Source organism: Cinclus cinclus, chromosome 16, assembly GCF_963662255.1.
Source record: "Cinclus cinclus chromosome 16, bCinCin1.1, whole genome shotgun sequence".
Classification (NCBI taxonomy): domain Eukaryota; kingdom Metazoa; phylum Chordata; class Aves; order Passeriformes; family Cinclidae; genus Cinclus; species Cinclus cinclus.
The window spans coordinates 8,111,078-8,134,313 of NC_085061.1; the positions used below are offsets into that span (position 1 = coordinate 8,111,078).

At 37.1% G+C, this 23,236-nt stretch overlaps 1 protein-coding gene across 1 annotated transcript in view; it reads left to right on the forward strand.

Annotated features, from left to right (window-relative positions):
• Positions 1-23,236, forward strand: part of SMG1 (SMG1 nonsense mediated mRNA decay associated PI3K related kinase) — a 57,621-nt gene that overhangs the window by 23,502 nt on the left and 10,883 nt on the right. The window contains exons 14-48 of the mRNA XM_062503849.1: positions 541-671; positions 1,371-1,532; positions 2,001-2,119; positions 2,538-2,625; positions 2,708-2,809; positions 3,370-3,510; positions 3,802-4,001; positions 4,238-4,434; positions 5,111-5,278; positions 6,055-6,209; positions 6,596-6,741; positions 7,391-7,592; positions 8,534-8,643; positions 9,025-9,172; positions 9,533-9,692; positions 10,316-10,436; positions 11,067-11,315; positions 11,594-11,878; positions 12,208-12,352; positions 12,622-12,760; positions 13,033-13,263; positions 13,362-13,539; positions 14,136-14,297; positions 14,574-14,791; positions 14,962-15,116; positions 16,022-16,244; positions 17,194-17,440; positions 18,022-18,251; positions 18,792-19,040; positions 19,420-19,558; positions 19,646-19,755; positions 20,350-20,568; positions 20,982-21,172; positions 21,768-21,940; positions 22,318-22,597. Coding sequence (XP_062359833.1) covers positions 541-671; positions 1,371-1,532; positions 2,001-2,119; positions 2,538-2,625; positions 2,708-2,809; positions 3,370-3,510; positions 3,802-4,001; positions 4,238-4,434; positions 5,111-5,278; positions 6,055-6,209; positions 6,596-6,741; positions 7,391-7,592; positions 8,534-8,643; positions 9,025-9,172; positions 9,533-9,692; positions 10,316-10,436; positions 11,067-11,315; positions 11,594-11,878; positions 12,208-12,352; positions 12,622-12,760; positions 13,033-13,263; positions 13,362-13,539; positions 14,136-14,297; positions 14,574-14,791; positions 14,962-15,116; positions 16,022-16,244; positions 17,194-17,440; positions 18,022-18,251; positions 18,792-19,040; positions 19,420-19,558; positions 19,646-19,755; positions 20,350-20,568; positions 20,982-21,172; positions 21,768-21,940; positions 22,318-22,597 — 6,173 coding nt within the window. The remainder of the gene's footprint in view (positions 1-540; positions 672-1,370; positions 1,533-2,000; positions 2,120-2,537; positions 2,626-2,707; positions 2,810-3,369; positions 3,511-3,801; positions 4,002-4,237; positions 4,435-5,110; positions 5,279-6,054; positions 6,210-6,595; positions 6,742-7,390; positions 7,593-8,533; positions 8,644-9,024; positions 9,173-9,532; positions 9,693-10,315; positions 10,437-11,066; positions 11,316-11,593; positions 11,879-12,207; positions 12,353-12,621; positions 12,761-13,032; positions 13,264-13,361; positions 13,540-14,135; positions 14,298-14,573; positions 14,792-14,961; positions 15,117-16,021; positions 16,245-17,193; positions 17,441-18,021; positions 18,252-18,791; positions 19,041-19,419; positions 19,559-19,645; positions 19,756-20,349; positions 20,569-20,981; positions 21,173-21,767; positions 21,941-22,317; positions 22,598-23,236) is intronic.

Sequence of the window (23,236 nt, forward strand, 5' to 3'; positions counted from 1 at the left end):
CAGTTCATGCAATAAGTGTAAAAAAATAGTTGATTACTTAAAATCAATATATTAAACCTATAGGGCACATGTGTATAACTAAAATTATATTTGTTTCTGAACTTCCTAAGTTTTTGAAGAACTTCCAGTACTAAAACTTAGGGGAAACAGTGGGTGGATTGTATCTCTGGTCGGTGCATAATGAAAAGTAGTTTCTAGGGAAGAGCATCTTATCAAGGTTATTAAAGGTTTAATGCTAAGATCATCATAGTAATTGCTTTTGAAACTCAAGACAGATAAAAGCAGCTGCAGTGTGTTGTTTGGTAGTATATCAGCCATATGAAAACACTTTCCAGATCTTTGCATATAAAGACATGAACTACTTTTAACAGACTTCTAAAAAATAGGAAAGAAAATAGTTAATCAGAAAATAATATAATATTAAAACAATTATTTCCTGTGGGAAGAAAGGAAAATACATTCATTAATGGTATGAACATTTCAGTTATAAGTAGATCCTAATTTTTATGTTTCTGTGCTTGTGTTGCGATTGTTTTATAGATGTGGGCCCTTTCACCAACTGTGTTTGCACTGCTGAGTAAAAACCTGATGATTGTGCATGGTGACATAGCAGTTCACTTCCCTGCTGTCCAGTATGCAGTGCTCTATACATTGTACTCTCACTGCTCCAGGTAGGAGGTTTCATAATTCAGTATTTTAAGAGCGCTAGGATGGACTGATCTGAATAGAATGCAATATAGAGTTGGAGGGATGAAAGTAAATAGGCTGTTACAATGAAGCTGTACCCAAACTTCCTTAATTAGTATTTCTTTCATTAATTGCAGACAAACTGTATTTCAGCCAGGAAAGCATAGCCTGGCTTAAAATTGGCCTTTTATTCAAAGGCAGATTAGAAATCTTATGTTTGAATAGAGATAACTAAGGGAGAACTCCACTGAATGTAAATGAGGAAAGATTATTTACTCTTTTGCTTACTGAGAGGTCTAGGAGAGGTAATGAGATGTAAACAACAGATCTAAATACATTTTAGACCTCATTAATATAAACTGTTGTTGAAGTAGGGGAATATACCGCTTTAGCTGTTACTCTTTACGTTCTTAGCTGTGGTGATTTTTCACTAAGCTTTGGATACCAGACACAGTTAAGAACAGGTTACTGGCCTTCATGGACTGATGGCAAATTGTAGCTTTGTTCTTTTAGGCTAGGCATCAAAATATTTGGATTTTGACATAGTGTGGTTTGTGTGTGTGTGTATGTGTTCGTTTAACTTTTGTTGCTGATTGTTGATGTTTTCTTTCCTCCTGTAAACTTTAGGGAAGTATCTCTCATCTTGGGGTAGTTTTACAGTTTGTTTTTCCTTGCCTTTTCAGGCACGACCATTTCATATCCAGTAGCCTCAGTTCTTCTTCTCCCTCTCTGTTTGATGGAGCAGTTATAAGTACTGTAACTACAGCAACAAAAAAACATTTCTCAATCATACTGAACCTTTTGGGGCTACTGCTTAAGAAGGACAACCTTACTCAAGATACCAGGTAAAGAAAATTTTCTTAGAAATTGGGATTTTTTTTCTTTTTTTTGGTCCAGTAGAAAATATTCAGAAACCAGGGTAATTTGAATTTATAAAACTTGGGGTAAATTTAACCGGTAAAATATTTGGGTTTTTTTAAACATTATTAGTGAAATTGTAGAAAAAAGTAGCTGCTTGTTTTCATACATGAAAACTAGAAAAGCTTAAACCATTCTAAGATCTATCCAGTAGAAGTAGAGGTATCAAACTTTACTGAAATAAAGGGTTTGCTTACTGAAAGTAGCCTTTTGCAATAGTTGCCATCCTGTATTACCGAAATGCTGTGAAAGCTGGGGACATCTTTAGAGTTAAGAAATACCTTGTTTAAAAAGTATGAGCTATGGTGTGATACTGATGTGCAACGTGAAGTAGTCAGTGTCAGAAGGCACCTTTCTGTAACTGTGTGGAGTGACTGAACTCTTGGTTTTTGAAGGAAACTACTTACAACATGGGCTTTGGAAGTGGCTCTTCTGATGAAGAAATCAGAAACATACACACCGTTGTTTTCTCTCCCATCTTTTCATAAGTTTTGCAAAGGACTTTTAGCAAACAGTAAGATATTGCATGTTTTTACTTAACTTTTACATTTCAAAATTAAATATGTAAATAGCCTTGTCCCACTGATAGTAGCAACTGTACTTGTTTCATTTACTTTAATGGTGCTTTAAGGTTGTGTTGTGCAAGAACTAACACTTTTTATGTTTCTTTTTTTAAAGTGGATCTCTGCCTGTTACTTAAACAGTTTTCTTAGAATAAATTGCAATCTTAAGGGATTTGACACTTCACTGACATTTTTGGTAGACCAATTTCCCAGTCACAAGTCATTATTTATCAAAAGCACTGGAACAGTTCTGCGATGTATTCAATTCTAGAATCTAAATAATATGGGAACAAATGCAGAGTAGTGCAGAAGTTACTCTTGCTGGAATTAGGTAACTTTTTTTTTTCTTCTTTCACCTCCTTAATTCAGCACTATTGGAAGATGTGAACATTTGTCTGCAAGCATGCAGTAGCCTCCACGCCCTGTCTTCCTCCCTTCCAGATGACCTTTTACAGAGGTACTTGCACAGAGTTCTGTATGTTATTTGAATTTTGCTGATAATGGTGGTATTAACACCTCTTTCCTTTTTGGTTTTGCAGGTGTGTTGATGTGTGTCGTGTTCAACTAGTCCATAGTGGGGCTCGTGTGAGACAAGCTTTTGGGAAACTTCTGAAGTCAATTCCTTTAGATGTTGTGTTGAGGTGAGTTGCTCAGACAGCTTCAGTGTAAGCAATGGTTTAAGTTTCTTCAGAGACACTTAACCTGAAAAATAATGCCAGTGGACTGTCATCATATTGTCTTAGTTCAAAATCAAAAAACATGAGCTTACAATGGTAGTTCTGGGTTGATGGCTGGGCTTGATGATCTTAAAGGTCTCATCCAACCCTTTGTATTCTAAGTGTCTTGCTTTCTCTCCTGTGCTTTTACGGGTCTAAGAACAGTATGTAGTAAGCACACAAAGTAATTGATAAGTAATTGATAATTGATAAGCTGTGCATCACTTCCTGAAGCAAACACTGAATTACCTGTAAGGGCCATGTCATCCAGAACTTCAGCAATATTATGTCCTATATTTTGCCTTGAAGACCTGAGCTCTGAAAGCATGTGGTATTAATACCAAAGTGTCTAATTAGTTTTAGTCTATATATATATATATATATATATATATATATATGTATCTCTAGTGTGTGTTTAACTCTTACACAACGTTTTTTGGTTTAAGTACATTATAACATGGGCTGTTTTCCCTGTCTTCCTGCAGTAACCGTACCCACACTGAAATACAAGAAATTTCATTGGCTATAAGAAGTCACATGAGCAAAGCTCCAAGTAACACATTCCACCCACAGGATTTCTCTGATGTCATTAGTTTTATTTTGTATGGAAACCTCCACCGAACTGGGTAAGAATTCCTTGTAGAACTGGAATCTGTGAATGTTGAATTTATAGTAAACACATCCAAGTTACATTTAGTTAAAAATTTGTAATTGTCATTGCAAACTACATTGCTTTACTTTCAAACTTGTATACCATTAAGTATTTATAAACACGTTTTGGTGTCGTTTCCTATATACATTGCTGCTTGGAATTTGATTTTGTGAGAGATTTGTTTGTGAACAATGGGGACATGAAGTGTGTACAGTGTAAACTTGTTACCACATGAGCTTGTTAAAGCACTGATGTTTTCTTTCAGGAAGGATAATTGGTTAGAAAGGTTATTCTACAGCTGTCAAAGACTAGATAAGAGAGATCAGCCAACCATCCCTCGGAACCTGTTGAAGACTGATGCTGTGCTGTGGCAATGGGCTGTCTGGGAAGCAGCTCAGTTCACTGTTCTTTCAAAGCTGCGAACGCCTCTGGGGAGAGCCCAGGATACCTTTCAAACAATCGAAGGTAAAGTAAAATATACACTGTATTTTAATGAGATTTTTGGTAACGTTGTGAAGCCAAGGCATTAATGTCTAAGGCACAATGGCTTTATTTTTCAGTGCTTATAAATTTTAAGATGCTGCATAATTACTGCTGACTTGTGATAGATTTTGAGAAATAGCATTGCTGTCCTCTTGCACATTTAAATACAATACCATCTGGTAACTCTTTCTTTCCCTGTGTTTTGGTAAAATGTGTAGGTATTATTAGGAGTCTTGCAGCCCACACGTTAAACCCTGATCAAGATGTCAGCCAGTGGACTACTGCAGACAATGATGAAGGACACAGTAGCAACCAGCTCAGGCTTGTTCTCCTTCTGCAGTATTTGGAAAACTTGGAAAAATTGATGTACAATGCATATGAAGGATGTGCCAATGCCCTTACCTCTCCCCCCAAGGTTTGTCTGGCAGTGCTGATGTTGCTTGGAAGAGTCTGTTGAATGAATTGTGTTTACAGGATTGTTCAGTTCTTAGCCGTGGAATTTCAGAAAAACTTAATGAAGTTTGAGACTCTTAAAAAACTCTGGCTTTGTCTCTCTATCAAAACTTTGACTGGTTTTGTTCTGTAGGTGTAGTCCTACAGAACATGTAGGACTTTGTTTCTGGTACCAGCTTGTATAGTGGTACAAATCCAGCAAGCCTGTAGTACCTCTGATTTATAGAAGTTGTTTATTTGTAGATTGTCAGCAATCCTTTCATGAAGCAACACAGCTATTTAAAGCTTTAATTGCTTTTTAGGGAATGTAGTCATTATTTATAAGCAGCATACCCTGTTGTGTAGTTGTAAGTGCAGAACATTCTTCACTGTTGAAATAAGCTGTTTAATTACCAGACTTTGATGTGACAGTAAAACATAATTTATAGTCAGTTCATATTAAGACTTCTGACTTGCTAGTGTGCCTGGCCAGGTGCATGCTACATGTGATTTCAGATCATTTACATTAATAAAATTAAAGATTAATTGAAAACCAGAGAAAATAAACCCTTCCTGCTTTTGATATCTATCTTAAGTAGTTAACTATTTTGGTTTGTGCAGAACAGTGTTGTTGTGAAACTTCTTTCCTGTTTCTGAAGGTTATCAGGACATTCTTTTATACCAATCGCCAGACGTGCCAGGATTGGCTGACAAGGATTAGACTTTCCATCATGAGAGTTGGATTGCTGGCTGGCCAGCCCGCTGTGACAGTCAGGCATGGATTTGATTTACTCACAGAAATGAAAACTAATAATAGTATCTCTCAGGTACTCTATTTTCAAACTCTAGACTATTGCAGTAATATTCACAATGACATTCTAAAATAACTAAGCTAAGGCAATCAACAGTTACTAAACCAAGTGTTATGTAAATAATGAGTTAAAGCCGCATTTTTAATTTGTATGTTTATATTGTGGTTGTGATACTGTGCATTGGATGTTAGGATGTTCAGGATGTTCAGAAGTGGTCAAATACTACACAGGAATGAATGCTATAGTTAATTCACAGTTTCAGTGGAGCAATTTCTAATTTAGTGGGAACCCTGTGAAACTGGTGCTGCATTAGTGTGAAGCCATCCCAAGCTTCTGGTAGTGTGATGTCTGCTTACCTGTGGGTATGAGGAGAAGTAGGACTGTGTCATGGGGGTATCCTTCCTCTAACTAGCAGCAAAGTGCAGGGGTGGCATGGGTGGATAAAGCTGTTAAACTCTTCTTGAAAAGGTTGAATAGTTTCTTCAGTACACGAACTTGATTTGCTTAAATGTTTTACCAAAGGTGGTTTGATAGATTTACTTTGTGCTCCCATGTGAATTCTCAAAACCACCACGTAGCAATTGCTAACCATAGATGTACAGGCTGTGAATTTACAACACAAACTCTTCCCTTGGCTCCCCTGCTTTTCCAAAAGCAGTGCAGTGGATGGATGTGACAAGCACTTGTGTATAATGAAATATTGCTTCATAATTTTCTGAGTATTTACCCACAGATACGTGTCTCCTGCATTAGATGAGTTTTTTGAATTAACACTTTTGGTCTGGATTTAGGGAAATGAATTGGAAGTGACAATTATGATGCTGGTAGAAGCATTATGTGAACTTCACTGTCCTGAAGCTATTCAGGGTATAGCTGTCTGGTCATCTGCTGTAGTTGGGAAGAGCCTCTCGTGGATCAATTCCGTAGCTCAGCAAGCAGAAGGACGGTAAGGTTTCACTCATAGTTGGATACTACACACTTGGACATATTTTACTTCTATGGCAAGTTCTGCTTCTGAATCTTTGAGACTGCAGCACTAGTCAAGGCTGCTGCTGAATTTCTGTATCAATTATAGTCGGTGAATCTTTTCAGAGATATGAAATATGATATGAGATACTCATTCAGATTAAAATTGTGACAGTCAAATATAAAACTTATTTCCTTCTGTCTCTACATGATTTGAGATATCCTATCTTAATGCCTATATTTTGCTGAAGGTGATACAAGCTTTTTGAGTATAGGGAATAAAATAATGTTCATAATCTAGTCTATTTACAAAAAAACCCCAGCCTGGTTCTTTAAGATGCTGACAGAAATATTCAACTGTTTTAGGTTTGAAAAAGCGACTGTGGAGTACCAGGAGCACCTCTGCTCCATGACTGGAGTGGATTGCTGTATAACAGGCTTTGACAAGACTGTTCTGAAGTTAGCCAATTCAAACAGTGTGAACAGTGCCAGCCCAAAGCATTCCTTGAATGGTCAGTGTTTGTTTTCTTTTTAAGAGAAATACAACTGTGTAAATGTACGTGCATAAAATGGGAGTATTCAGTGGTGGAGTCATGGTAATGTCTGACTCAAATCCAGTTTCTGTCTGCAGTTAAACTGAACCACTTAATGCCCTTGAAACCAATATTATGTGTATATAGGAGGGTTTGCAGTACTGAGGTCTAGCTGAATGAAACTAAATGTAATAGGTAAAATATTTTGTAACTTACTAACTTAAATCTAGTTTATTTTAGATCATCTTAACTTAAACCTTAGTGTTTATGACATAATTATATCATAAATGCACTAGTTACTCAGAGGTTTCTAACTACTAAGACTTGGTTGCAGTATTCTGTTTCATCTTTGAAAATGAACCTCCTTTGTTCCTATTTTAGTTGTTCTGTTTTTCTGTTTTGATGCTCCTTTACAGATATAAACTAAATTTTTTCAAAACTGCCTTTGAAAAGGTTTTTTTTTCCCTTCAAAAGTGTCAGTGGAAGAATACTGTAAAAGCTGTGTAACTACTTGATTTTTTTAAAATAGTTTTCCTTGACAAAGGACGTAGAAATAATTGAATAATATTAGAACTGCTATTTGAAAGTATATATTTGTGTGTTTATATAGTTTTTTTTCATTTCACAGGAGAAACTAGAAAAACTGTTCTGACTAAGCCAAGTGACTCTTCACCTGAAGTGATAAACTACCTGGGTAACAAGGCATGTGAATGTTACATTTCCATTGCTGACTGGTCTGCTGTTCAGGAGTGGCAAAACATGGTCCATGAACTGAAGAAAAGCAATAGTAATACCTCAATCAATCTGAAAGCAGATTTTAACTACATAAAGTAAGGGTATAATTAACTTATTCAACTGTACCATAAAGTTTATTGTTTTACAACTGAAATATTAAAGTTTTAATGGATTTTAAAAATTGGATGTCAGTTTCCAAGTAGAGGCATGCAAAGAAGAAAGGTATGTTCTTGGGAGGGTGAAAATTCTGCCATGGCATTTACAGATGAGTGAAGAGGTAACATTCTAAATAGCTACTGTAGCTTTCTGGCTGCTGAGGCTGCGTAGTATTCAAGAAAAAAAATCTTTTATTGGAAAAGAAAAAAACCCCAAATTTATTCTGCTTTAATCAGCAGAAAATGAATCCTTTTGCAAAGCTTAAATAAAATGTATTTCAGCAGTTCTTAAAAATATCTTAATTTACTAATTTAATGGAAAAAGTGTATGGAAGAAGTGGTCTTAGCTGCTGAATTTTTAAACTTTGTTTCTTTAAATGAAATTTAGAATTGTAGCTTATGCATTGATTTTCTGACCTTTGATATTTTTCTGGTTCATGAAAAAATACTTGTGACATTGAGTAGACCTTCAAAGTTAAAGGATAGGTTTTTCTTTTTTTTTTTTTTTTTGACAAGTTGATTGCTTTCCATTCCTGCATGATTGTGATAAACATAGTGAAATCCTTTTGGCTGAAATTTCTTGACTTGAAAATAAAAGCACAGAAGGAAGCAGTGAAATAAAATCTTGCAGTCTGAAAAGGTGACTGCTTCTGTCACAGAAAGGGGCTCTTTTCCTTTTGTACTGGATTAATTGATTTGGTGCAGAACTAGTGTCTTTTTTTGATGTATGTGGTAATTGAGATTTTTTGCTTAGAATTAATCATAAGTGCTCTGTAGGATTTGGAGTTAGTCTTGAGTCTTTTCTCTTTGCTGTGTAATATACTTAGCAAGTGGAGTGAAGTAAGAAATATGAAAATAAAACTATAAATGTTGAATTGCAGATCTTTGAGCAGCTTTGAGTCTGGACAACTTACTGAATGCACTGAACAACTAGAATTATTACCAGGAGAAAATATCAACCTGCTTGCAGGGGGATCCAAAGAAAAAATAGGTATAATTGCATAAATTAGCATTTTCTTCAAATGCAAAAGTAAATATTTCTTCATGTATCTGTCTCCATAAACGACAGACAGACTTCTGAATGCAGTTTGCTGTGTTCAGTGGATTGACCATAACTTTATGAATGAAGCTTCAAAATGATTGGCAGTGGTCATCCTAAATGTTGATGCAAATGTGTTTTGTGGAGTTACTGTGACTGTTTATAAGTAATCTGTGATGAATTTCTATTATGAATACATACACATATAAAAATAAATGTATTTTTAAGAGTTTTTCCCCTACATTCCTTTATGTCAAAAATGCATTCTCTGATGGTGAAACATGATAAAATTTGACAGTTCTAGTTGGTTTCAATTGTTTAATCTCCATGTAGACATGAAGAAGCTCCTTCCTAATATGCTAAGTCCTGATCCAAGAGAACTTCAAAAAGCAGTTGAAGTACAGCTTTTGAGAAGTTCAGTATGTCTGGCAACAGCTGTAAACCACATAGATCAGGAGCAAAAGTGGCAGTCAATATCTGAGTAAGTTGAAATGTGCTATGAATTAATGTAATACACTGTGAAACCCTGTTTTAGTTTCCTAAACATAACTGTGTAAAAATTCAGCATCCATGGTAGTTTTAGCTGTTGTGAGTTATAAGCTTACTGAGGAAAAACAAGATGAAATCTTAACTTGGAGGTCATATAATTTATGAAGTACTTGTGTTGATACTTGTGTGTCAACTTAATCAAGTATTGTAACATAACTTGTTTGATCTTGCAACACTTAATCATAATCCTTTTAAAGATACTGAATTTGTTTTTATTTCAGTAATTTTGATGTTACTGTTTACTCTTAAAGTCTAGCTAAGAAAAATGACTGTCCTGATCCTTTAATTTCAGAAATCTTATTAAGTACTTAAAGCAAACATCCCGCATTGCTATTGGGCCTTTGAGACTTTCCACACTCACCGTGTCTCAGTCTTTACCAGTGCTGAGCACTCTTCAGTTGTACTGTTCTTCTGCTTTGGAAAGCACTGTATGCAACAGGCTGACATCAGAGGTAATTCTGTGTGTTTCAAACCCAAATTTGGATAATGTCTTTTGCCAAGTCATGTTGTGGAGTATTGAATATAAAACATACATTAGTTCTTTTATTGTTAATCATACTATAAAAAGACCTAATTTAATTTTCTAGTGTGCCTTGACCCAAGTTTTTATAAGTTTACATCCCAATTGGACTTCTCTCTATGGTTATAAATATACCTCCCTTTCAATGACACTTATAGTATTTGTGAAGTGTTATCAATAGTTGCCTTTTAGAGTGTTGGTATTTCTTCTCTGAATACATTGTAACACGCACTACGTTTACTTTCAAAGCAACTCAAAAATATTCTCATAAAAATCATTTTGGCAATTAAAAGCTCAGACTTCAACTACTATGGATGTTCTAGATGTAATTTGTAATCACATTGTTCAGAAGACAATTCTGCTTGATTTTGAGCAGTTCTTAGTGTTGTCCTCTCAAAATCAACCATAAAATATATTTCTCTTAGTTAATGATAGTGTGGCTACTAATACAGATAAGAATGCTTGCTCTAAAAATCATCTTTGATTTTAATTAATGAAAATGCATTGTAGTAAAGTTTTCTCATGACAACTATGCAACATCTGTGCCTCTTCTAGGACTGTCTTATACCTCTCTTCAATGAAGCATTGAGGTCATGCAAGCAGCACGATGTAAGGCCATGGATGCATGCCCTGAGGTACACAGTGTACCAGAATCAACTGATGGAAAAGCTTAAAGGTGTGTAAGCACTCCTTATGGTGTTATGGAAAGCAAATGCAGAATTTGAACTTCAGCTGTTGGCTGAAAGCAGCAACTGTGTCTTTTTCTGTTATTTAGATGGAGTACGTTTTAAAAGCCAAGTTTTTTCTATCAGTTGTCTTGCTTTACTACTCATTGTCTTGATTAGTGCTGTGATGTTGACAGTGTCAAAAAGAAAAACAGCTCACTGAAGCGTTTAGCAGTTGTATACTCCTCTCCTAATAACCCTTTACTTGCTCATCACTTCATACTTTGCCTGCTTTCACTTTTGAACACATAACATTATGAATAATGGGTCTTCACAGTCATGAAAGCCATTTAAATGTGCAGTATGATAAGAAATAATGGGAGAAAAAGGTTCTGTCAGGGGACAAGTAGGTTTAATAGCTACAAATGGTTATAGTGGGGAAAAAAATCTTTTGCCCAGCAGATAATCGTGGGTATAATTTTTGTTTGAGATGGGGTATACAAATATTCTAGGCAGAAATTAAGTCATCTAAATTTCTGAATTTTACCGATGGCCATTTACACAATACATTAGGCAGAAGTTCTGTGTGTTAGACAGTTTTTTAACACTTCTGTTTACAATGTCTTGCCTCCCATCTTTAGAACCGACAGTCTCAATTAAAAGCCATCTAATGGAACTGGGCTTAACAGCAGCAAAATTTGCACGGAAACGAGGAAACATCGCCCTGGCTACGCGACTGCTCGCCCAGTGCAGTGAAGTTCAGCTGGGGAAAACCACCACTGCACAGGACTTAGTCCAGCACTTTAAAAAACTGTCTGCACCAGGTCAGATAGATGAAAAATGGGGTCCTGAACTAGATATTGAGAAAACAAAGTTGTTGTACACAGCAGGTGAGTGTTATATTGTAGTGACTTAAGTTTTTTTTCCTTATAACCAGGCTAATTCCCCTCACCTTAAAGTCATCACAATAGGGGCAATATTATTAGGGACTGATTTAATCCCATTAGCTGTTGTCTGTCTGAAAGTGTTTTCACAAGTTTTTTCATTCTTCAAAAGAAAATTTTCTGTGTAAAAATATATTGCTACAAGCTGTATCTGAGTGTGCTGCATTTCAGAATTGTTTTGAATAATAGTAGTGTACTGAAGATCTGCTTTTCATTATATGCAGGTCAGTCAACACATGCCATGGAAATGCTGAGTTCTTGTGCCATAACTTTCTGCAAATCTGCCAAAGCTGAATATGCAGTCGCTAAATCTATTCTCACATTGGCTAAATGGATTCAAGCAGAATGGAAGGAGATCTCAGGACAGTTGAAACAAGTATATAGAGCTCGACAGCAGCAGAATCACACTGGCCTGTCTACCTTGTCTAAGAACATATATAACTTGATTGATCTGCCAGCTGTTAATACACTAGAAGATGAATATCCTAGGATTGAAAGTGAATCTACAGGTACATTTGTTGTCATTGTTCTTTCATAAAATTAGTTACTGATAATTATACTGAGGGGTAACACCAGTCATGAGTTCCTTGCCTCAGTTCCACCTCTCTGAAAGAGGAAGGAATTGCAGAGTATCAACAGTGGTTGTTGGCAAATAGGAGCTGGGCTTTATTTTGAAGCAGTGTCGGAACTAAAAAAATAATTGCATTTTGGAAAATTTTACACTGTTGGGTACTCATTTTACTTAATACTGCATACCCATTATTTTTTTGTGTTATTTCCTGCGTTAAGGAAATAGATTTTACACTAACACATACTACTCTTATTTCTCCCATCACAGTAAACATTGGAGTTGGAGAACCAGACTTCATCTTGGGCCAGCTGTATCACTTGTCTTCAGTACAGGCACCTGAAGTAGCCAAGTCTTGGGCAGCCCTGGCTAGCTGGGCTTACAGATGGGGCCGCAAAGTAGTTGATAATGCCAGGTAAATACAGCCTAATGCTTGAGTTTTTACAGCACAATTGGTTTTCTTAAGATAAACCTTTTCTGTGGATTTATGGTTACTATTGTATGTGGTCTGAAGTTTCACAAGCAGAGAAATTAATATTCTCTTGGTTACTTGCCCTCTGTAAAACAAAGCTAACTTAATTCTGACACAAAAATGATTTCTTCCTTGAAAAAGTTTTATATAGACTTGCAATAGCTCTACAAATACTCATGTAATGGGGATCAATAATTCATTAAATGTTACAGTCAGGGAGAAGGTGTTCGGCTGCTCCCCCGGGAGAAATCAGAGGTTCAGAACTTGCTTCCAGACAACATCGCAGAGGAGGATAAAGAGAAAATTTATGGGATTCTTGGGCAGGCAGTGTGTCGACCAGCTGGGATTCAAGTAAGTGTAGATTTATTTGCTAAAAATAGTGTTCAGCTTCAGCATGAACTTTATTTTCCTCTTCTTGTAGTTCATGTTAACTCTAAGTGTCTTAAAGTTAAAATTCTGACAGTACAAGCCAAGTGGTCACACACCTGTTGGATGAACTATGGTAATGTGATCAAGTAATGCAGTTGCCTGAGTTGCTAGACAAACTGACTTGGGAAATAAGATTGCTTGTAGAAACTGTTGGAGGCCTTAATCAAATCTGCTTTCCCTTTATTTGCATTTAGGATGAAGATATGACTCTACAGATCACTGAAAATGAAGACAATGAAGAAGATGATATGGTGGATGTGATATGGCGTCAGTTATTAACAAGTTGTCCCTGGCTTTCAGATCTTGATGAAAACGCAACAGAAGGATTAATTAAAGTCTGGAGGAAAGTTGTAGACAGAATCTTCAGTCTTTATAAACTGTCCTGCAGTGCATACTTCACTTTCCTCAAACTCAATGCTGGTCAGGTTAGTGTTCATATCGATGTGGAAACCAAGTTACAAACTTTTCTAAATGATGATATGAACTATATACTGAACTTAGAAGAATATTTCTTTGTTTCAAGGTTCCACTTGATGAAGAAGATCCCAGGCTGCACTTAAGAAACACCTCTGAGCAGAGCACTGATGATGTAATTGTGATGGCAACCCTGAGACTGTTGCGACTGCTTGTGAAACATGCTGGAGAACTTAGACAGTATCTAGAGCATGGGCTAGAAACTACACCAACTGCTCCTTGGAGAGGCAAGTATATGTTATCTAGCTGTTAAAATTGATTTGGAGGCATTTTCTCTGAATGCAGGAAGCTGTTCATTGCACTTCAATACAATTTTTATTTAAGTGTGAGGAAGTGAGACTGTCTTTTGCTAAATGATGTCGTTGAAGATGTTGAAGTCTGCCATATGCTCTGATTGTAAAGTAGATAGGTAGCACAGATTTTGATCCCCTCCATCCCCCACTTGAAGACATAAGCAAGAGACAGGAGATATGGTTTGTGAAGTATTGTGCCATATGACCACTCTAGGAAAGAAATGAGAAGTTTTTCCTAGCTGTAGTTGAGAAAGATGTGTGACTAAAGCCACACATTTCAGAAGTAGTTGTTTGTCACTAGACTGGTTCTGGTTGCTCAGCTTTCCCTCTGAAATTACGGAGTTAGTGTGGGAGGCAAACACCTATAGTAAAACTGCACTTCCTTTTGGACTTTTTTGTAAATTAGTACTTCTTTGATTTATGTTCTCCCTATGCAAAAAAAAAAAAAGAGATGCTTTTAAAAATGAAGTTCTTTCGCATTTGAAGAGGAATGAGGTGAATCAGCACATTTCCTTTTCCCCTTTCTGCAGGCATTATTCCCCAGCTTTTCTCCCGCCTGAATCACCCAGAAGTGTACGTTCGTCAGAGCATTTGCAACTTGCTCTGTCGAGTTGCTCAGGATTCTCCTCATCTCATCCTCTATCCTGCAATAGTGGGAACCATTTCACTTAGCAGTGAATCCCAGACTTCAGGTATGGAGAAGAGGAAAAAGTGTTCAAATCAACTTAAGCCACTGTATTTTTATATACTGGCTAGGATGACACTGATGTTTTTTTTGTTTCCTCAGTTTTGATCTTAAGAATGTTTTTATTATGGGATCTCACTGATACCCTTAATCTGGCTTGTTTACCAGAGTTTGCATATTTTCCTTATACTTCACTAGTACTTAACGGGGACCTGATGCTAAATCAAGTGTGGAGTGAAATATCTTACTGTAGCTAATATTTTATTGTCTGTTTTTAATTTAGGAAACAAGCTGCCTTCTGCCATCCCTACTTTGCTAGGTAATATTCAAGGAGAAGAACTGTTGGGTGGTGAATGTGATGGAGGGAGTACTCCAGCTTCCCAAGAAAGTAGTAAAGATGATACAAAAGCTGGATTAAATGAAGATCAAGCAATGATGCAAGATTGCTACAGCAAAATTGTGGAGAAACTCTCTGCTGCAAATCCAACAATGGTGTTGCAGGTAAATAATCCAAATGTATGTTACTAGGGTACTTGAACAAAAAAATGTAATTTGTATGTTTTGGGTGTTGGCCTACGGAAAGTTTGCTGTGTCTTTATTTCCAACTTGTTCATCTACTGAAACAAATGTGTATTTTAGTTCTTTTTAAAAGTGAATCTTGCTTTATCCAGGTTCAGATGCTCGTGGCTGAGCTGCGCAGAGTTACAGTGCTCTGGGATGAACTTTGGTTGGGAGTTCTACTGCAGCAGCACATGTACGTCCTCAGACGGATTCAACAGCTGGAAGATGAAGTCAAGAGGGTCCAAAACAACAACACTTTACGGAAGTATGTGTGTTTTAATAATACAAGGGATAATCATAACAAATCTTTGTTCTTGGGGAAGTACACAGTCAAATGAATCAACAGTGCTGGTGTTCCTGAATCTGTACTATCCCAGCTGCTGCTTTGTAAGTGTGGGACCTTATTTTAGGAACATTTTATGCTACAGCTACTACTCCAGTCAAATGAGAGGAACAGTCTGCCTGTGAACCCTTGTGATTTTCTTTAGTAATAATGTGTTAGAACCCAATGTAAATTGTACTATTGATGATGAGATCCTATAGGTCTCGATTTCCAAGGTAGATGAAATGAGTGTAAGCACATTGAAGGGTGTAATCTATTAAGAGATCACTGTAAATGCAGGTATTTGGAGCAAATGGAATGTCTTAATCTAATTTTAGTTTTCAGTGTTGAGCAAGTCCTTTTCTCTCACCCGGGTTCTCCTGTGAACAGAGCAGTGGAAGAGCAGATCCATTCACTGGGCACCCGGCTAAACTAAAGAATGCCTCTTGTCAGTCCTGACTATAGAACACATGGAATGGAGGAACAGAATGATCTGAATGTATCTTCTTCTTTATAGTGTGGTGCATCCTCAACAAATAGTAGTAAAAAAGTCCATGATTAAAGGAAATCAGTTGCTCAAAGTGATTTCTGTTCAGAGCTTCTAATCAGGGTTTCTGGTGGTGAACAATGCATTTCATTTTTTTTTTTTTTTTAAAGTGGTTCAGGGGAACACTTATTCAATGTGGAATGAAATACTCTTCATTTTAATATGATCATAACTGAAGACCTCATTTTAGAGAAGTAATTTTTGTGAATTCTTCAATATCTCATTTGTTGATTAATGATGTCATAATGAGAGCTTGTTTCTGTGGCACTAAGAGGAAGTTTATGTGTGTTTTTTGTAACAGAGAGGAGAAAATAGCAATCATGCGTGAAAAGCACACAGCTCTGATGAAGCCCATTGTGTTTGCTTTGGAACATGTGAGGAGCATCACTGCAGCTCCTGCAGAAACTCCTCACGAGAAGTGGTTTCAGGATAACTATGGAGATGCAATTGAAAATGCACTAGAGAAACTTAAGAATCCTTTGAACCCTGCTAAACCTGGAAGCAGCTGGCTCCCATTTAAAGAGGTATTACATGCAAGAGGAAGAGTTCAATGTGGAGACACTTGCTGCTCTTGCTGCACCATGTGCTTGACCCTCTCTTTCTCTTGCTGTTCTTTTACTGTATCAAAATTGCAGCCTGAGACTTTGTCTTGCCAGCAGTCAGCACAGGCAAACTGGGCACTAAAGCACCATAATTTTTACTTCTAGCCTGTCCTGTTGATTGTCTGTTATTGTATTTCTGCCCGCTGAAATTACATTTTTCAAGTCTTGCATCTTCTGCCATCTGGGCTGCTGTCAGCTTTGGGAGCAGAGGGCTTTATTTCTTTTAAATACTGTCTTTCTGAAACTCTGGTATTTGAGTTTAGTTGATTTAAATTTTCACAAGCTAATTCTCTGTTTATCTAAATGTAGTCCTTGGGCTGTGCAGCAGCCTTCCAATGATCAACCCTTCACAGAGGTCCTTTGTCAATTGTGTCATCTTCTCTTAGTTTGTGGGTCTAAACAGAAACAAAATATTCATTTGTCTATCCAGAGCAAACCTGGTGTTTTTAAAACCTTGCTAGACAGAAGAGGTTTTATATGCAAATACACCTTTCTTCCTTGTGCTGCATCTTCTACTTTGTGGAACAAACATTCAGATACGTAAGCAGGAAGCTGCTGAATGCTGCTGCCTTTAACAACTGCTCAGATATTTATAAATACAGGAGCAAACCTCTTGAGGAGCATGATTTGTTGTGACTTTGGTTCTTATCACTGCACAGGATATATTTGCTGCATTGAGGATGTTTTGTTTTTGTAACCTGCATCCTAAACTGTATCTGGATTAGCTTGGCAAGGGTGCAAGGGAGTTTCAGAAAAATCTTTGTTTTCTGGAAGATGACTACCATTAAGTCCAGTTTGATGGTGTTTCTGTTCTTGCTGCTAACTGTTAAGGTGAATGTCAACTTAAAAGAAAAACATTTCTTTGGAATAGGTAATGCTGAGTTTGCAGCAAAGGGCACAGAAACGGGCCAGTTACCTCTTACGACTTGAAGAAATCAGTCCTTGGCTGGCTGCCATGATGAACACTGAAATAGCACTTCCTGGAGAGGTGTCCACCAGGGACACAGTCACCATCCACAGTGTGGGTAGCACCATCACCATCCTGCCGACCAAAACCAAACCTAAAAAACTGCTTTTCCTGGGTTCGGATGGGAAGAACTATCCCTACCTGTTCAAAGGTAAATAATAGAATTTTTCTCATAGCAGGTGCTGTCTCTTTTTATAAATTAGATTGTATTAAAGTTAGGAAGATTGCATGTAGCAACTCTAGTTTTATTTGCCTGAATAATATGGAGAAAGAGGAGTTGCAGGAAGCATTTGCCTTCTCTTCCCTCCCTCCCACTTCACCATATATTTTTCAAGGAATTCTGCCTTGTGAAACTGTAAGTCAAATCTGTTTATGACAAGGCTTTCATCAGAAGCAATGCTCTGTTTGCATATTGATAGAATTAGCTGGATGCAATTTTCCAGTACCTTAAGGTAGCCCCTAAAGGAGAACTTCAGAGTCTTGTTTTCCTTGCAGGGGAAAGACCAATTTGTTATGTTGTAACTATTGTGTGTACTGCTCACACAGCAATTGGCAGGTAAATGCCATGTAAACGCTTTGGTTTAAGCCAAACAACTCATCTTTCATCTTCATATTTTAAAGATATTCATAGCCTGAAATGTAGTAGGTTTTAAAAAATGCTGTATTTTGAGCTTTAGGATATTTTTTTTTTTTTTCCACGAAGAAGCTAAATTTTAAACACATTTACTGCAGGTTTGGAAGACTTGCATCTAGATGAGAGAATCATGCAGTTCTTATCCATTGTGAATACCATGTTTGCCACGATCAACCGGCAAGAGACGCCGCGGTTCCACGCGAGGCACTACTCGGTGACACCTCTGGGGACAAGGTCAGGCCTCATCCAGTGGGTGGATGGAGCCACACCTTTGTTTGGGCTTTACAAGCGCTGGCAGCAGCGGGAAGCTGCTCTGCAGGCACAAAAGGTAACGGCTCTGCTCTGTGCTAAGTGGAACAAGGCAGAAGAGAAATGCTGCTTTTGATTTGCTTTGTAATTCTGAGTCGCGTGGTCTTAAAAGGATTGTGTTTTGTTCATAATAGTGCAGGAAGGTTTTGTGTATTTCTGTCTCTTGGGGCTTCACCAGAAGTCAACTAAATTGCATCTCTGTTCTTACAGTATGTAACATAAAAATGCTGTTCTGGCATGATAATTCAAGAGAACTTTTTTTTTTGCAAATAGAATTAACCTTGATTGAAATTATTTTAGTTCCATATATTGTTTACTCATTCTCATCTCATTCTAAATACAGTTTTTGCAGTTCTATTTGAGATCTGCTTTGAGAATTAGGCCAAAACAATGTGTTTTCAGTTTATTTGGACCTTAACTACTGAATTTTGAAAGTAGTCTCTGAGCTGTGGAAGTCATGCTCATTCAAGGCATTGATTTAATATTTTATTCTCACCAAAACTGAATTTGGGATATGTTTCTGTGCTAATACTTCAGCTACCATTTTTATGTCTTCTAGGCTCAGGACTCTTACCAGACCCCTCAGAACCCTGGAATAGTTCCTAGACCTAGTGAACTTTACTACAGTAAAATTGGACCTGCTTTAAAGGCAGTGGGGCTTAGTCTCGATGTGTCACGTCGTGACTGGCCCTTGAATGTCATGAGGGCTGTTCTGGAAGAGCTGATGGAAGCAACTCCCCCGAATCTCCTTGCTAAGGAGCTCTGGTCATCATGTACCACACCAGATGAGTGGTGGAGAGTTACACAGGTGAGTTACAATAACTGTTTTACATAGGAGAGACTGTGGTTTTAATGGGATGAGGGGCAACAAATGCCTGAGGTGTAGTACTTGTGAGTTTGGAGAGCTAGTGCTGCTGTGAGTTTAATGAAATGTTGGCAGTTGTACCATCTGGAATTAAAACATGGGTATAGATCAGATAAGTCTATGTTATTATACTAGAATTATCATCCTAAAAATGAAAATACTTGTAAGATACCATCAAACAACAAATAGAAAACTGCTTGAAATAAGTTGGGCTTGATTTGTTTTACAATTACATTTAAAATAATGTTTTAAGATGGTAGTCAGTCCAATGTGTTGGCAGAGGATTCCCACAAATAATTTTTTCCTGAAACTCTCTTTTAAGTCGTATGCAAGATCCACTGCAGTTATGTCCATGGTTGGCTACATCATTGGTCTTGGAGACAGACACCTGGATAATGTTCTTATAGATATGACTACAGGAGAAGTTGTCCACATAGATTATAACGTTTGCTTTGAAAAAGGTAATTTAAAAAATGCTCTATGTTATTCAAATAAAAGGTTTTCTTTCTTGCTAGTTAAAAGAAACAACTTAATTTTTTATCTTAAAGGGAAGAGCCTTAGGGTCCCGGAGAAGGTTCCGTTCCGAATGACACACAACATTGAAACTGCACTGGGAGTGACAGGAGTGGAAGGGGTGTTCAGGCTTTCTTGTGAACAGGTATGGTAGGAGATTTGAAAACTGAGGACCACCACTAGCCACATACTATCTTAGAACTTTTCTATTCTACATTCTGTTGCTGCTTTATAGAGCCTTCACCTTTCTGCTGTGATTTTAATTGGACTACTTTAGCTATGTCCAGGTATTTAAGAAACATGAAATGTCTGATAAAAGCACATGCAAGTAGTGGTACAACTAAAATTTAGGGTGAAAGGGGGACTTTTGGTTATAGATTAAAATACTATGTTTTTCCTGAATTTTTTTTTTTGGAGATCTTTTGCTTGTCCTCTTCCTTTGGGACTCATCCTGTATAAACATGACAGATATGTTTTTAAAAAGACAAATGCTCTGAAGAAGGGAGATTTTTCCTCCTTAAGTGTCTGGCTTGTGCATAGAGTTTGTGTGGAAGGCTAGATCTTCCTAGAGGCTTAGCTGCAAATGCAGTACCCACTGTGGTGTTCTTCCTGTCTCTGTAGTAGTTAGGGATACATTACAGATTTCTGTACCTACTCAAGTACAGTATTTTGCATCTAAGTTTCCACTAGTCTACCAGGATAACAGCATCAGAATGAGTCTGTTTAAAATATGATGCAGGTGCTTCATATTATGCGGCGTGGGAGAGAGACTTTGCTTACACTGCTGGAAGCTTTTGTTTATGATCCACTGGTGGACTGGACAGCTGGAGGCGAGGCAGGATTTGCTGGGGCTGTCTATGGTGGTGGTGGCCAGCAGGCTGAAAACAAACAGAGCAAAAGGGAAATGGAAAGGGATATTACACGGAGTCTCTTTTCCTCGAGGGTGGCTGAGATAAAGGTGAGTTTACTGCAGTAGTTTGTAGTTTGCTCTGTGCTTTAATTTATTTGCATTTTGGGAATAGGGGAAGATATGGTTATATATCAGCAATAGTTCATTAATTTTATTGTGATAAATTGAGTTTGTATGAAGGGAAGTGTTTATATTGAACTCCCAAATATTTAATTTTCAGTTTCTGCATGCTTAATTTTAAAACATGTTATAGTGTTTTACCTGAATTTGGGTTAAGACAATAAAAGTTAGAGAGCATTTTAAATAAAGAATGATTAAGATCCTATTAAGACTTGACAGTTGTAGCAGTAGAAGCAGTGTTAGATGAATGGCATTGTTGAAGGGGTAAGTTCTTCCATGTCTTGCTTTGTCTTGCCAGTTTCATTTAGTGCAGTTCAGTAACATCTGTGTCTTGATTGCAGGTTAACTGGTTTAAGAACAGAGATGAAATGCTTGCTGTGCTGCCAAAACTGGATAGTAGTTTAGAAGAGTACCTGAACCTCCAGGAGCAGTTAACAGAGGTAGAAAAGTTGCAAGGAAAACTACTGGAAGAGATAGAATTTCTGGAAGGTGCAGAAGGAGTGGATCATCCCTCCCACACACTTCAGCACAGGTATAGAGGAGCCAGGAATTTTGTCAGAAGTCTCACAGTTCAATACAGATGGTGTTTTAGCAATGTACTCATGAGTTAAATGTTAGATGTCTGTTTCTGAGTGAATAGCTGGGTAAAAGCTGCTATTGCAATAAGCAGATCACTCTTGTACAGAAGAACTGCTGAAACCTTTTCCTACTGAATAATCCTGCACCTCATACTCCATCAGTATAACCTGTGCTAGTCCAAGTTCCACACTTGACCCTCAAGGCAAGAGAGGGAGTGTTCTGAATGTGGTAGTCCCATCATAATAATCCACATAAGGGTGCTATTGATAAATAGTGCAAAAATCTTCTAAGTTTCTAATTCTTTAAGTTAATCTTAAAGGTTATTTGCAATTAATTATGTATGTCAGAATTGCATGAATAGGTACAGACATTAATTATTTTGTAGGAAAACAACTAATAAAGCAACCTTGTTAGTTTTTATGTAATTGGTGAGAACATGTTCATTTCCTGGTTACCAGTTGTATTGTTCAATATTCTTCTATATTCTATAATGTTAAGTATTTTCTTTCTTGTAGTACTTACTTGATTCTGTGGCTTGAATAATTCAGGTATTCTGAGCACACACAGTTGCAGTCTCAACAAAGAGCTGTCCAGGAAGCCATCCAGGTGAAGCTGAATGAGTTTGAGCAGTGGATAACCCATTACCAAACTGCCTTCAGTAATTTAGAGGCAACGCAACTTGCAAGTCTGCTCCAAGAAATTAGCACACAAATGGACCTAGGTACAAAACAGTATTTCTGGGGGTGGTTTTAATGGTTTGAAAATAACTTGAGTTTAATATAAGGAGGCATTGAGTGTCCTCTAACTTAAAGGCAATGATCTGTATGTAATAAATTAAAACAGTTTTCTTCAAAGGGTGATTTAGAGCACTTCAAGGTTTCAGTGCCAAGCTGTCTAAAGGAACTTGTCTGTCTTATCCTACCTGGACATGAGATTCTCTTACCTTGTGCTCGAAATTCTCAGTATGAATTCTCTATGCTTCTTTATAGCAAGTAAAAAAAAAAAAAAAAAAATTGAAAATATGTTAATGCTCAATATTTGTGTGATATAAAATGTGATTTCAGACATGCCTTTATTTTTAACCTTCTTCCTTAAAAGGTCCTCCAAGTTATGTACCAGCAACAGCATTTCTGCAAAATGCAGGCCAGGCACATCTAATCAGTCAGTGTGAACAACTGGAAGGAGAGGTTGGTGCTCTTCTGCAGCAGAGAAGATCGGTGTTACGTGGCTGCCTGGAACAATTGCACAACTATGCAACAGTAGCTCTGCAGTATCCAAAAGCTGTGTTTCAGAAGCACCGGATAGAGCAGTGGAAAACCTGGATGGAAGAACTCATTTGTAACATGACAATAGAGCGTTGTCAGGATATCTTTAGGAAGTAAGTGGGCAGAATAGTAACTTGTTCAAAGAACATAATTTTCAAGCTACTACCCTAATTTTATCATTAAAATAAATACTTTTGTAAGGACCTATCTAATTATAAAGGTAACTAACAATAAGTTGTAATTCTAGAAATTGAGTAAATACGAAAAACTGCTTTAGAAATACCGTTCCAGAGTTTAGTCTGTGTACTTCAACAGGAAAGTCAAGTAATATTGTCCTGTAATGAAGAAAGGGAGAATTCACCTTTGTGGCTTCAGGGTAGTGTTAATTTGGGGTTTGGAAACTTCTTCTAGTATTTAAAAATCATTAAGAAAATACTTTTTTTTTAATCTAGTAGATTTTCAAGGAGTTTCTAGTTCTCTTTTTCTTCTGAAGTCAGGCTATTTCAACAGTATTATGGCTTGTCTTAAAAGATATAGATTATATTTGAGCATTTCCTCAAAAATCTACTTCCTTTTTATCTTCTAGTCATTCTTTTTCTCAAGGACAGTTATCTTCTATCTTTGCAAATAGGTGTGGAATATGGTGCATTTTAGGACCTTATAAAAGCATTGTTAGGGTAGTCACCAACCTCTTAGGGTATTTAGAGTTAAGAAGGAGTAGGCGATACAGGAATGAACGGTTGGAACACTGC